This window comes from Anomalospiza imberbis, chromosome Z, assembly GCF_031753505.1.
Source record: "Anomalospiza imberbis isolate Cuckoo-Finch-1a 21T00152 chromosome Z, ASM3175350v1, whole genome shotgun sequence".
NCBI lineage: Eukaryota > Metazoa > Chordata > Aves > Passeriformes > Viduidae > Anomalospiza > Anomalospiza imberbis.
The window spans coordinates 13,802,461-13,816,093 of NC_089721.1; the positions used below are offsets into that span (position 1 = coordinate 13,802,461).

General features: G+C 40.6%; 1 protein-coding gene across 6 annotated transcripts in view; it reads right to left on the reverse strand.

Moving 5' to 3' along the window:
- The window catches only part of FGF10 (fibroblast growth factor 10), a 61,286-nt gene extending 52,689 nt beyond the window's left edge, over positions 1 to 8,597 (reverse strand). Inside the window, exons 1-3 of one of the 6 annotated variants that reach the window (XM_068176688.1) lie at positions 8,390 to 8,597; positions 7,788 to 7,862; positions 7,102 to 7,662 (exon numbers count right to left, since the gene is read on the reverse strand). In XM_068176688.1, coding sequence (XP_068032789.1) covers positions 7,102 to 7,435 — 334 coding nt within the window. In that variant the 5' untranslated portion in view covers positions 7,436 to 7,662; positions 7,788 to 7,862; positions 8,390 to 8,597. Of the gene's footprint in view, positions 1 to 7,101; positions 7,863 to 7,967; positions 8,263 to 8,313; positions 8,364 to 8,389 lie in introns of those variants that run through there. The other 5 variants (XM_068176687.1, XM_068176683.1, XM_068176684.1 and 2 more) reach the window with 5 other exon arrangements.
- Positions 8,598 to 13,633: the final 5,036 nt, after the last annotated feature.

Consider the following 13,633-nt stretch of genomic DNA (forward strand, 5'->3'; position numbering starts at 1 on the left):
TTTATTTCTTTATTTTTATATAACATTCACAATCATTCATGTTCCTACTATCCATAACCTTTTCCTCTCTTTGACAACACCAAAAATTATGGAAGAGGGGAAAGAGAAAAGGAATAAAACTATTTGGTGTAGTTTCAACATTTCCTTTTTCCTTGAAAGTCAGTTTCGATGTGTGTGAAAATTCCTCTTTAACTATAGAAGATATACACTCTGACAGATTATTTAGAGGTAAATGTGAAAGGGGACGGGCTAATAATTCTTTAGGCTAACTATAAAATAGGAGAATGCTTTACAGCTGACATTGTGAGTATATCAACCCAGTAATTGGATGCACGTGTTAGTAGCAGTAAAAAGGCACTGTCCAGTTGTCCACCTTACATGGGAATCTACTTTGAGCATATTCTTTGATTTACTGTTGCAATTAGAACTGAATGTTCAAAGGAAGAACACAACTGACCTAATTTAAAAACAGTGTCTTTAAAGCCACAATTTAGTATGAGACTTGGCTTACTTGTAACCATTTCTTTCTCCTGCAACTTCTATTTGTTGCACTGCACTCATGAAGCGCCAAAATCAATTTTTATAATCTGCCCAATTAATGAATTCAGCTTTAATATCCATTCAGTGATTAAAGATTTAGCCACTTCCTCCTGACTCCTGCCCTCGAAGATTTTAATTCTCTTCATAAACACAGAGAGCTTTCCCAGGCTGACTTTTCAAAACTTCATGAAACACTGTTTCCTGTCTCCTTTTTACTATGTTGTAACCAACAGAGATGTTTTACAACAAATTGGCCCAAGAACCAGAAGCAATTAGGGGAGCTAGGGAAGAATCCCTCTGGTTAACAGAACTGATGTTGGACGCACCATTAACTACTTTACCTGTTAAAGCATCTGAGCAATGAAAGGATGCAAGACAGAAAAATATCACATAAAAATAAATTGTCAAAGTAAAAGAAAGAAAACTTGTTTGACAGGTACACACAGTTAGACTAGTGGCACTAATATACCTACCAACTGAGAAACAAACATGTGCTAAGATTAACTAAACCAGTCCCCCATTTCTTATCTGGTAGTTTGGTATACGCAGCCCAAAGTGAGCAAGGGTTACTTTTTCATGCGGCCTCATCAAGCTGACACTGGTTGGCAATGCTGATAAACAAAATATTTGTGATGTTGCAAGTGACAAAGAGGTCATTAGATGATATACCACAGAATATTAGGATAAAGTAGTTCAGTGATGTATACAACTGCAAGCAGTAGTAGCAAGTGTTTAAATAAGCAAGATGAAATTTCAACCTGGTCGTACTTTGGGGAAAAAGAGACAGTAAGAGCTTGATTCAAAAAGTTCTCCACCAAATAGAAAACAATGTTTTGTCATGGCATATCAATGTCAAGAAGGGATTATATAAGAAATCCCAAACCAACCAAGTAATATCTCTGCTTTGTTGACACTATCAGCCCAAATACTAAGCCTAGAAATAGAAATACAACATATTTACATATATATTTTTTCCTATTTAGAATCTTTTTTGTGCAATTACATTACTTTCTCATAGGAAAAGTCAGCAATCCGCATCACATGAGTTGTTGCTCTATGTTCATACACGTACCTGTGATTTTTAACTTAAGACACAGTTTAAAAAGATTTGCACATAGAAAGATTTTTCTATTTTTTTTTAATATAAGAAGCTCTGCAATAAATGAAAACTCCCCTATTGCAGGATCTGATCTGACTCTCATTTGAAGTGAAACGGCCCCTATTCACACACATAGTTCAAAGACATCTGAAAGTCATCTTAAAATGCCTTATTTCAAAACAGAGGATCTTATCCTATGAGTGAATGCATCCAAGATGTTTCAGAAGTGTAAGCACATTCTATACTGCTCACTCAGCTAATGCCATCTTCAAGGGAAGTTTTGACTGAGCCACTACCTGTGAACCCTCCCATTAAAACAGAAACATGGCATCTATAAACCTGTATGTCCCTTGTTTTTCTTCTGGGGTTTTAGGAACAAACTTCCAGTTGCTCCTAACTCTTGGGATCTTTTTTATTTCCAAGTGGCTATAAGTTAGATTTATGAAGACAAAAAGATTTCTTACAACTGTGTATTTTGAAAAGATTTATGACAGGGCTACAGTATCAGCATGGAGGTTCCACAAGGCAGGAATGCAGTAAGGGTAACAGGAGAGTGTCATGTAGACATTAAATAGTACAATTCTTTCCACATTCATAAATCCTAAGTGCCTATGGTTTTATACTGTGGCTTATAAATTATATAACTGAGTTCTACAGACAAAAACCAAAAACCAAATGAAAAAAAACCAAAGGAAAAAAAAACCAACCAAACAAAAAAAACCCCAACCAAACAAACAAACAAAAACCTGAAAGTGAGATATCATATCCTTAAGAACAAATACATTTCACAATAAAGAACCAACTTTTCAAATTACTCCACTCTTTATTATTTTCTGTTTTAAGTATTTTGATTGGTAAAGCCATAAAACAGAACTCTTTGGAGAGTAAATGAGCAAAACACTAATCAGTCTTTAGAAAAACAGTGAAAAATTCTCTCATTAATTTACAAACACATATGATAAGGAGTCAATAATCCCAAACAGTTAGTTTACAAAATGTTCAGTAGCAAAAGAGTGTATTTTATCAATTGTTCTAATCTGCTTGGAGCTTCACAACTGATGTTAAGGTACCTATGGCACTTTATTATTTTTCTGCACCAGAGGTATGGTGAAAAAAATGAGTATCAAATGAAGTATACCTAATCAAAACATATTTAATGCTATTTTTCTGCATATAACCCAATCTATAACACAAATATCTATTTATATGTCATGTATATATGCACACAATTAAAATCCTCATTAGTAATGTTCATCACTTCTAGTAGTTGAGTGGTTGTTTACAGTCTTTTGGGCTAAAGAATGAGGGTCAAAACTTTCTTGCTTTCACTCACTATGTTGTTAAGCTTATCCCACGCTAACCAAAGCAAAACCAAAGACTATCAGGGACTTCAAGAGTTCCTAAAGCTTAGTATAAAAGATAATTGAATACTCAGAAGAAAAGCCCGGAACAGGTTAGCTTGTGGGAATTAGCTAATTATTTCTTGCTAGGTCCCCTGACATACACTTTTATTCTGCAACACAGTGCCTTTTTCTTGAAATAGTCCACTTGGGTTGGTCAGAAGACAAATTAATAGAATATCTTTGCTTGGAATGGCTTTGCCTGAACTAAATTAGCTTGCACAGTTGAGGATGCAGACCCTTCTTGTCCACCTCTTTGAGCAGAGGTGACACCAGGCAGTGGCTGTGCCGCCATCTACTGTAGGTTTTGCATAGCACTGCTTGGTCCAAAGCCCGCAGGAATCCCTCCAGCAATCCTTCCCACTCATCTCCAGGCTCAGTGATGCAGACTGCACTCTGTGAACGTGTACCTAAGTAAGAGCCTGATCCTGCAAACTTTGGTCAGGCAGAACGCCCTCCACAGACTGCAGGTCAGCTGCTGCCAACGAAGTATTGTGTATTTTGTTGTTGTTCTTCAACTAATAAGGTCTGTCCTGCAAACTTGAAGTTTGTGTGCCTTATAGTACTGTGAACAGTTGCCTTAGAAGACAACTGAAAACTGTATAGCACTGAGACATGCATTCAAGTTTTCTTGAACCAGCCTATCATATAGCATGTAGCTTTAATGCATGCCAACCATTAATCCCAGATAGTTTCTCTATCTTAATCAAGAGATAAGTGAGTGTGGGAGTAAAGTCAGAATCTGTACACATGCAGTTCCCTCTCAATTATAATATATGTCTTAAGATTCTCCTGGTGATCCCAGAGCTCAAGCTATAGTGAAAGCTTTTGTAATTGCTCTTCGGAGGATTTTTGGATTTGTTTGTCTGCCATCTAGTGTGTAAGCCTCCAGAAAAAACTACAGCTCTCTTTACTTGTGCTTGTGAAGGGCTCTGTCAAGAACAGGGGCAAGGTACTTCACAGCTGTGGTGCTGCAGGACAAGGTAGTAGTTGTATTTTGAAGACCAACTTCCAGATGTAAGGAAAAATAAAATAAAGTGTCCTACATCTATCTAGTGACAGACACCTCCAGCCATGCCAAGTGCTGCAAGTTCTGCCAGTCTTCTGACAGAACAGTCAGGAACCACCTGGTAATCCACAGGTAGAGAAAGGATGATGGAATAGTTCCAAGCAATCAGGTCAGAATACAGCTGCCAGAGTAAACTTTAATTTAGTGCACTCTATACAATATTTATAGAGCTAATCCATGAATGCTACTTGAGCTGTTTAAAAGCTGGGGACTAAATTCTGTTTTCTGAATGTTTATTCTGAATTTCTTCAACTGTTCTTCTTACTTGACAGTGCTTAATTGGCAGAGAGCCATGAAAGCTGTTGTCTAATTACCCAACATATCACGATCTTACAAACCTACTGATAAGACTTTTCTGCAGCATAAATGGATTTTAAACATTAGCATATGACAAAATTAGCCTCCAAATTAGAATATTTCAGTCTTGTGTGTCAATAGACATTCTTATTTGTTTAGGAAAACATGGTTTCAGAGGGAGAAACTAATTTTAGAGATTAAATAGCCTGTAATGTTAAACAGGCTACAATTTAGTGGTCTCGCTGGCTAACTCTATGCATGTCAGAAATCTATTCACATGTAATTACTTATTTCAGACCATGTGAGAGATACCATATATTTGCATGGAATCAGTCCAGCTGGGGATTATAGCAGTATTATGATAGCACTGCAACACATGATGCTGTGAAAAGGATAGATTTTGTGAATTCACTTGCAACATTTTGCTACGCAAACAGCCTTGAATAAAGGCACAATAAATATATTTTAAAATGGTCTCAGACTATGTTTTTTTTAAAAAAAGACAATTTCACACTGCATATTATAATGACTATTAATCAACAACACAGAACTCTGACTTCTGTCAACAGGATGGTAATAGTTTTGAGCTGAAGGATGTACACTAGGTCTGCCATTGTGATGTAAGTACAGTAGGGAAGCTACAAGTTTTAAGATGATGGCAATCCTTTCATCACTCCATGCAATCTTCAGTGATAGGACGCAGTTATGTTTAATAAAGGCATTGTTTTGCTTTTATATGAAAAAAATTACATTCTCCTCTCTTTCAGCAGATATTCTGCAGATGTGACAGTAACCATGGTATCACTGAGAAGGCCAATTCTCTTTCTGATGCACTGACTGAAAAACCAAGACACACCATGCACATCTCCTCTCGCAGTTGTGGGGGGCTGATCTTGCATGTAGCTTGAAAAGGTAGGAAGATGTATTTGTGCATTTCAGTGTATTCTACCTCTTCTTGGCAGGAATTTTGCAAAAATTCAAGCATATGAATAAATTTACTCGCTGAGCAATTCTGCTGGCTAAGTGGGACTGGTCAGATGTGTAGTTACTTGCCTGAGTACACTGCTGTCAGAGTGGGCACCTTACAGCCCTTTTTGGCAGCAGTGTGCTATACAGAACAGTTTGATGTTCTTGGAGATGCATGCAAAGCTTTCAGAATCCCATTTTAGGGGTGCTGTTTTCCTCCAAATCCAAAGGTCATCTAAGAAACACCATTCTAGGACCTCATTCCACACAAATTAATCAAAGTTAAGCCTCCCTCACAGCCCTGTTTTTTAAGTATTTGCCTTTCTATGTAATACAGAGAGGGCCACGGTAAGATTCAGCTGCTTTGACATCTAAAGCATTTGCAAACATTAGAGTGAGTGATAAAGCATGAAGTTGCAAGGTGGAGCAAGTGAAGCAGTGACACATGATACTCCAGCCCTTTTCTCACTGTTTCTAAGGTTATATTATGGGCATTTATTAGAAATACAGCTGAATTAACAGCAGTGTCTATCATATAGCATGGCAACCTGCTGAAGAACTTAGTATTTTACACATTAGCTAACAAGGGATCTACTTAATTCACTTTCAGTTGTTTTAATTTAACAGCAGAATTATTCCCGGGTTTATCTGGATGTACGTAAAACAACACAAGAACCAAAATGTGGTTCTTTACCAGTGAAGAAAGCCTTAGAGTTTCCTTGAGTTGCATAACAGAGCTTACTTTCTCAGCATGCTCCTATAGTGGGACATAGTCCGTTAAGATTTGTAAGAGAAAGCAATATATTGTGATTTAGTACAGTTCAACTTGAGACTGCACAGGCAGGAAAACCAAGTAAAGGATACATTTCTAGCACTAACAGCCAAAAATACATTACCAGAAGCATGCTATTACTAAGCATCTAATTAGTTCTGGAGAAAAGCTCGAAACTTAGCTATGGAGACTGCCATATGACTTTTGCTCTGAAATAATTTATTAAAAAAAAAAAAAAAAAAAGAAAGAAAGAGAAAGAAAAGGACAATGAAACGCGTGTGAGGTCTGTGGGAAGGCAGCCCCAGATGTTTACAATGGAGCGAGTAGCGGTATAGCGGCGCTGCAGCCCGGGACCGGCGGGGCGCAGCACGGCACCGCCTCCGCCGCACCGCGGGCGGCAGCGCGGCCGCGCACCGGCTCCCAGCGCCGCCGGGCACCCCCGCTGCGGAGAGCGCACCCAGGCAAGACCTCGGCCCGCAGGAATAAACACCCTTGCTCCGGGAGCGGGAAGGAGGGAACGCGGACCGGGCGGCTCGGGGAGAGGAGCGTGCGGGCAATCGATTAATTGCTCCAATGCAGCGCTCTCGTCAAGGCACTCTAATGACAGGGAATAATGATTTTCAGATTCAGGAGACAATGTCCTCCACACACTCCCCGCCACTTCCTTGCAAATCTTTCTAATTTGCTCTTCTGCCTGGCGAAGAAACAAATGGTGCTCAGCGAGGCCATTTGCAAAACAAACGTAACCGGAGAGATTCGCAGATAAGGGCTGGCCGGGAGCGGCGTCCCTGAGGAGCCGAGCCGAGCCCACCCAACCCTGCCGTGCGCCCCCTCCCCTCCGCGGCGCCACCTCTCCCTTCCCTCCCCGGCCGGGGGCTCGGGCTCTCGGGCCCGGGGCGGCCGCGCCCGGGGGCGCAGCGGCCCCTGCCCAGCAGCGCGGCGGCAGAACCGTACTTACTGAACGGGCAGTTCTCCTTCTTGGTGCCGCTGACCTTGCCGTTCTTCTCGATCTTGAGAAAGTACTTGTTGTAAGAATAGAGCTTCCTCTTGCGCACGTCTCCTTGGAGGTGATTGTAGCTCCGCACGTGTCTCCCCGCACTGGAAGGAGAGGAGAAGGACGAGGGGAAGGAGGAGGATGATGAAGAGGAGTTGGTGGCCTCCGGGGACAGCATGTCCTGGCCGAGGTCATGGCAGGTGACAGGCACAGAAGACACCAAGAAGAGCAGCAGCAAGCAGCAACAAGGCAGGTGGGAAAAGGCTGAGGCACCATTTGTCAGTATCCATTTGCACATTGTACTGAAACTCTGGGCGTTGGAAAATGTCTTATCAAATGAAACATACTGGAAGGGTAAAACCTGGTAAAAGGCAAGTGGAGAGACGGTGGTTGCTGCTTCTGGTTAGATTCCTCTGAACTCTGATCTGGCCTGAAGTAAGTGCACCAACATCCATAACTCAGGGGACAAATCGCCTCAGAAGTTGCTGCCTTTTAATCCTTCGAGTCCTCCCTCAGAAAAAAGAGCTGTTGGTTGTTGGTTTGGTTTTTTGGTTTTTTTTTTTTTTTTTTTTGGGTGGGGGGGTTGCTGTGGTTAATCCTCTTTTCTTTTTCCCTTCCCCACCCCCCCACATGCACACACACTCCCCAACCTGGTTTGAGACTTTCCAGCAGTTATTTTGTTCTCTTCCTCACTCCTTTCTTCACCATCTTAGATGCAGAAAGGTCTGAAAAATAGATGACAGCAAAGTCAATGACAACAACAAAAACAACGACTAAGATAAATAATAACCAGCGGAAAGGGGTTGCCGGAATGGATTTTTCACACATACACCTTTACACACACGCGCACTCACGCTTTGTGGCTTTGCACCTTCTTCTGATCCCCACCCTCTTGCCTTTTTGCAAATCTCAAACCAGTTGCACAACTCGTCCTTTTCTCACTGACAACCCCAGAGAAGGAAGTTTCTTTGTTTTGCTTTGAATCCCCCAGAACAGTATTAAAAAAAAAAAAAAACAAAACAAAACAAAAACAAACAAAAAAAAACCCAACAACAACCCGAGAAAAAGAGAGAAGGAGAAATCCCAACTTGTCCCCCCTCCCTTCCTTTCCTTTCCTTTCCCTCCCCCTTTGGTTGTAAACAGGTTGGAAGCTCTAGCCTAAATGTCAGCGATTACAAGTCAGAGGTGGGATGTGCCTCTGGTGGTCAGCCCTTATTTGCAGGGGGTCAGGCAGTGGTGGGACATCTGAAACCTTTTTGCAGCTGGAGCGAGCAGTGCCTGCTGCGGAGGCAGCCCCGGGAGCTGCCCTCGCTTCCTCCCGGGCTGCGGCAGCCGCCGCCTTCAGCTCGCTGCTAATTGCTCCTAAAGCGTCCTTCTCCTCGGAGCGCCGGCCACCAGCATGGCTTAGAGACTCATGCTTTACTAATTTCCCTGTCTTCCAAGTTGAACCAATCCTCTCCAGCGAGGCTCCCCCCCCCCGCCCTTCACTCTTCCCCCACTCTCTCTCTCCCCCCACCCCAAAAAAAAAAAGAAACCTCAACCAACCAACCTCCTCCCCTAAAAAACCTCCCCAAACTAACAAAAACCAACCCCCAAAACCCCAACTTGTTTTCTAGTGGAGGGTTTTTTTTTTTTTTTTTTTTTGGCAGTGAAGTGATTGAGAAAGCCACCTGGAGCTTGTTGCCTGCTAGATCTCCCCCTCCCCCCCACTGGAGGAGGGGTTGGGTGGAGAGGTTGGAAAGGAATATATACTACAGGCAGACCCTGGAAAAGCAGATTATATGCTGGTCAGAGAGAGTAAAAAGCGAAGAGACATAATTAGCTCCTTTTCCTTCTCTGCCAGCTTGCATGGAGGTCTTTCTCCCTCCTTCAATGAATCACTGATTTCTCGCTTCCGTTGCTGAAATAAAAAGTTCACACTTTAGCCCGCTCTTCCTTTTAAGCCTCTCAAGATTTATTGTGTCTCTTTCCCCACCCTCACTCTCCTTGTCTCAAAAGAAATCAGGGCCCTAAATGACCATTTTCTAATTGCTAACATGAGTCGTTTACTGAATCACGCGTCTGACTTCAAAGCAAAAGGGATTTTATTGGCATTGCAAAGGTTTCCCCATAAAATCTGTCTGAATACTTTGCTGTCTTTTTAATTTTTTTTTAAAACTAATGCAGTTTCCCTTGCCAGAAAGAAACAATTTTTCCATTTTCAAGGCTATTTTAAGCGATTTTTTCAAGCTATTATTTTCCTGGAGGGGCATATGTAGTTGGTTTTTCCTATGATTCCGTCTCTTCTACTGGATTTATCATTTCACATACTGAATGTTATGACAGATTCACATTTCTAGCTCATCACTGAACTGTCAGCTTTCCCTGTAATCAACAAGCATCTTCCATATGATACACTATCTTTTAACACCAGAATAAGGCATCAGGAACTGACAGGGTATGGGCAGCATGCAAGCTATTATATTTTAGTGGGTATTTAGCATTGTTAAATACCTGTTTTGGAACACAAGTGGATGGAACATTTGCTAAGAGAATGGAATACCAGGGAAATAGGTACAGAAACACAGCGAGTAGCTCAATAAGTAAACCCAAAACTTTTTTGAAATAGAGGCAGTTAAATAACACAGATCAGTGGAATGCAATGGAAAACCTCCTTTGTGATTCCATTTGGCATTTGGAGTAAATCTTTAAACAACAGAAAATGCAGGAAGAACAAACAGTTCTAAAATTAGACAGATTCATTAGATTAGGATGTTAAATATATTGTTAACTCAACAACAGAAATTAGAAATTATTTTCTCCAATTGTGGTGTTTATTCTGGAGAGAGTTGGTTCCTAAATTTATGTGTTCAGCTGCTGGGGGTGACATTTAAACAGCCTTAAAAATGAAACCATTTAATGTTAGAATCAATATGTTTTACGATGTTATTTATGGTACTTCAGATTATTTATTCTGCATGTATTTGCACTGAGTGCAAAGCATTTCAGAAATCTTTCTTTTTGCAAATCTGATTTAGGCTTTCCTTTTGCCAAAGGCTTTTCCTTTTGGTAATTAATTTTAAAAAAGTAGAGAAGCAAGACAAAATGTAAAGCAAACCTCTCTTTTCTGTGAATGCCTGACAGCTTACATGTGTGTCTACAAAGCTTATGTCAATGTTTGAGTGCTACCTGGGTCATGAAGGATACAAGATATTATTTCTAAAATTGAAGTAATTTTTATTCCAACAGCTTAAATTATAAACAATTTCTATAACATCTTGAACTTTTAGATTTGAAGATGTCTTTCTTTTTTGTTTTTCCTCTTTTCCTGTTAAATGTTGGAAAAGAAAGTGACTTGGCATTTTAGGATCTCTGGCTGGAGTTAGAAATAATTTGGGGGTTAAACAGCTATAATTAACCCTGAAAAAATAAGTACTGTCTTCAATTTACTCAGGAAGAGTTTTGCTGAAACCTATTTCTAGCTCATGACTATCTATATATTGGTTGCAAGATTTTGTGCTCAAGAAGAGAAAATTCAACATACACAGAATTTCACATAAGATTTGCTTCTGGCAGGTGCAATATTCAGGGCAGTACTTTAAACTACTGCAATGCACAGAGTCCTTTTCTATCCTGTGTGATGACAAGGAGGGCATTTACAAAACAGAGTCCAAATGAAAAGCTGACATAGCTTTTTAGATTATATCTCATTCTTTTTTCTACCTTCTCTATAGCCTTTCTTTTATAGCACAGTTGAATCCCTAAATACCCCACTACTTTGTATTGTCAGGTCACCTCTTAGGTTAGCCTGAGAAAGCCTGAGAAAAGTTCCACAGGAAAGATCCACTATTTAACGGAATTCAATCTGTCCCAATAGATTTGAATCACTAACATAAATGTATGAATGTAGATTATATCTCTGTAATGAGGCCTGAATCATTCTCAGTTACTTCAAAGGCCTGAAATTCAACCTTCCTTTTTAGCAGCAACAATCAGACCTTAATGGGTTTCTTTATTAATTGTTCCATTGCTAAGCTTGAAAGCAGCCACCTTCAGTACAAGTCCTAGACTAGAAATGGTACCTGCTGCTCAAAAACAGTAATTCTGTTTTGCTTTTTACCACTGTAAAATTCTGCAAAATATCTCCTGCACTGCAGTTTTATAAATGATGAATTACATTGACCCAACCAGAGTGAAATAAAAAAAACACTTTCCAAAAAAAATTGTAACAAGTAGAAAATATATTTTAAGAATTTTCTTTTTCAACTGTTTTCTCTCTAAAGAATATTTAGAGAAATGAGTTGCGTAGGTGAATTTTAATGAAAAATTAATTTTAATGAAATTAAAAAAAATACTTATAGCAACAGCTTATGTCATGTCTTTGCCTTTTGATCAGCAAGGAAGGATATTTGGGGGTTTTTGGGTTAGGTTTTGTTGGTTGTTTTTTTTTTTTCCTAGCTAAGTGGGTGACTTGGATCAGACAAGGATTACTTTAACGTAGTTGGAATAAATTTTGCCTTGCATGATTTCCCTTTGTCAAGGTCTTATCTTTTTTGGTGATGTAAATAAGTTCTGTTTATGTCTTGGGTGTTAATATAATCAACTCACTCCCAGATGTCACTAGCCCCTCAGTTTAGATTGCTAGATTGTGATCATGAACATTTGCTTCTTACAGTATGATGAGAGATGCACATGCATCTTCTGGTCATAGCACCTAATTTTTTTTTTAATTCAAGGTATTGGGAAATTTGCCAGTGATTTCATTGAGAGGGATTTCAGCCAGGATTGTCACTGCCAGAGCGGCAGTTCTGTCAGAAACAAGGTGTAGAATGCCAAACACTATCAATGGCTCAGATGCCTCCCTCTGTATGTCAAATCCAAACTGCAGAACTTGGTATTGTAAAACACTGAATCGCAGATTCAATTAAGTTGGAAAAGAACTCTGAGATCACCAAGTCCAACCTGTGATTTAACACCACCTTGTCAACCAGACCATGGCACTGAGTGCCATATCCAGTCTTAAAAAGCTCCTGGTGACTCCACCACACCCCTGGGCAGCCCATTCCAATGTTTAATCACCCTTTCTGTGAAGAATTCTTCCTAATGTCCAAGCTAAACTTCTCCTGGCACAGCTTGAGGCCATGCCTTCTCTTCCTGTTGCTGGCTGCCTGGGACCAACCCCATCTGGCCATAGCCTCCTTTCAGGCAGTTGTAGAGAGTTTCCTCTGAGCTTCCTTTTCTCCAGGCTAAAAGCCCCCAGCTCCCTCAGCTGCTTCTCACAGGACTTGTGCTCCAGACCCTTCTCCACTTCCATTGCCCTTCTCTGGACTCACTCCAGCTCCTCAGTGTCTTTCTTGCAGTGAGGACCCAGAGCTGGACACAGCACTGGAGGTGTGGCCTCACCAGTGCCCAGTACAGGGGGACAATCCCTGCCCTGCTCCTGCTGGCCACACCATTGCTGATCCAGGCCAGGATGCCATTGGCCTTCTTGGCCACCTGGGCACACCCTGGCTCATGTTCAGCTGCTGTCACCAGCACCCCCAGGTCCTTTTCTGCTGGGACACTTTCCACTCTGTCCCAGCCTGTGGCACTGAATCTCTGAATTACAAAGAAAAGGCAGTGTCATGTAGCAGAGCCATCAATGAGACAAGTTGTTTGATTTGAGATACAGTGCTGCTTGCTGAAATATTTACACTGTGTAGTTCATGCCCCCTAAAAAGGGACTGAAGGCCATTGCATTTTATCTAATAAAATGTGTCTTAAAGCTTGAGGAAAAAAAAAAAATCAGGTTTTTCTGAAAAATCTGCAAAATCACAATTTAATCTCTATTTGTTACCATTTCATATACCTCCATGACATTTAAAAAGTGACAGTATACTAATATTATTCCAATATTATGTATAGAATGAGGTATCATATAAACTCGTAAGTTGTCAAAGATCAATCCTGCAGGTGGTGTAACTCATCAGTACGTTTGTAGCTGGAATAAGACATATAAAACCAGAACACTATTTTAACTGCCTGTCACTTGGTAGTGACAGCATACTCCTTGCTCCTCTGTGTACACTCCTTTCCAACCAAATATCCAAAAATGGAGACGAACTCAAGCAGAGTTTAGCAAAGGTTACTAAAACGTATGTTTTACCACTTCTTTTTTACTTCAAAACTGCTTGCGTTTCTAGGTCAGAGACACAGAAAATGTGTCTGAGATCATCAAAATGAAGTTCAGCCAGGCTGGTTCCACCAGCCTGGAGTCAGTGGTGAGAATGGCCAAGTGCCCTTGAGACAAGCTGAGTCCTCCAGAGATGAGAGAGATGCCACTCAGTCTCTGACATCTGGTGGAAGAACAAAGTGTTGGCTGGGCTAGCACTACTACAGGTGATAGGTAATGATTAACTGGAATATACCCTGTCCCATGTTTTTCTTTTGAGAAACACAAACAAAAAGTAAAAGCCCTTAAGACTGCATAAGTCATTATCTTGTGACTAGACATATAAATTGTGGGACCAGGATGATT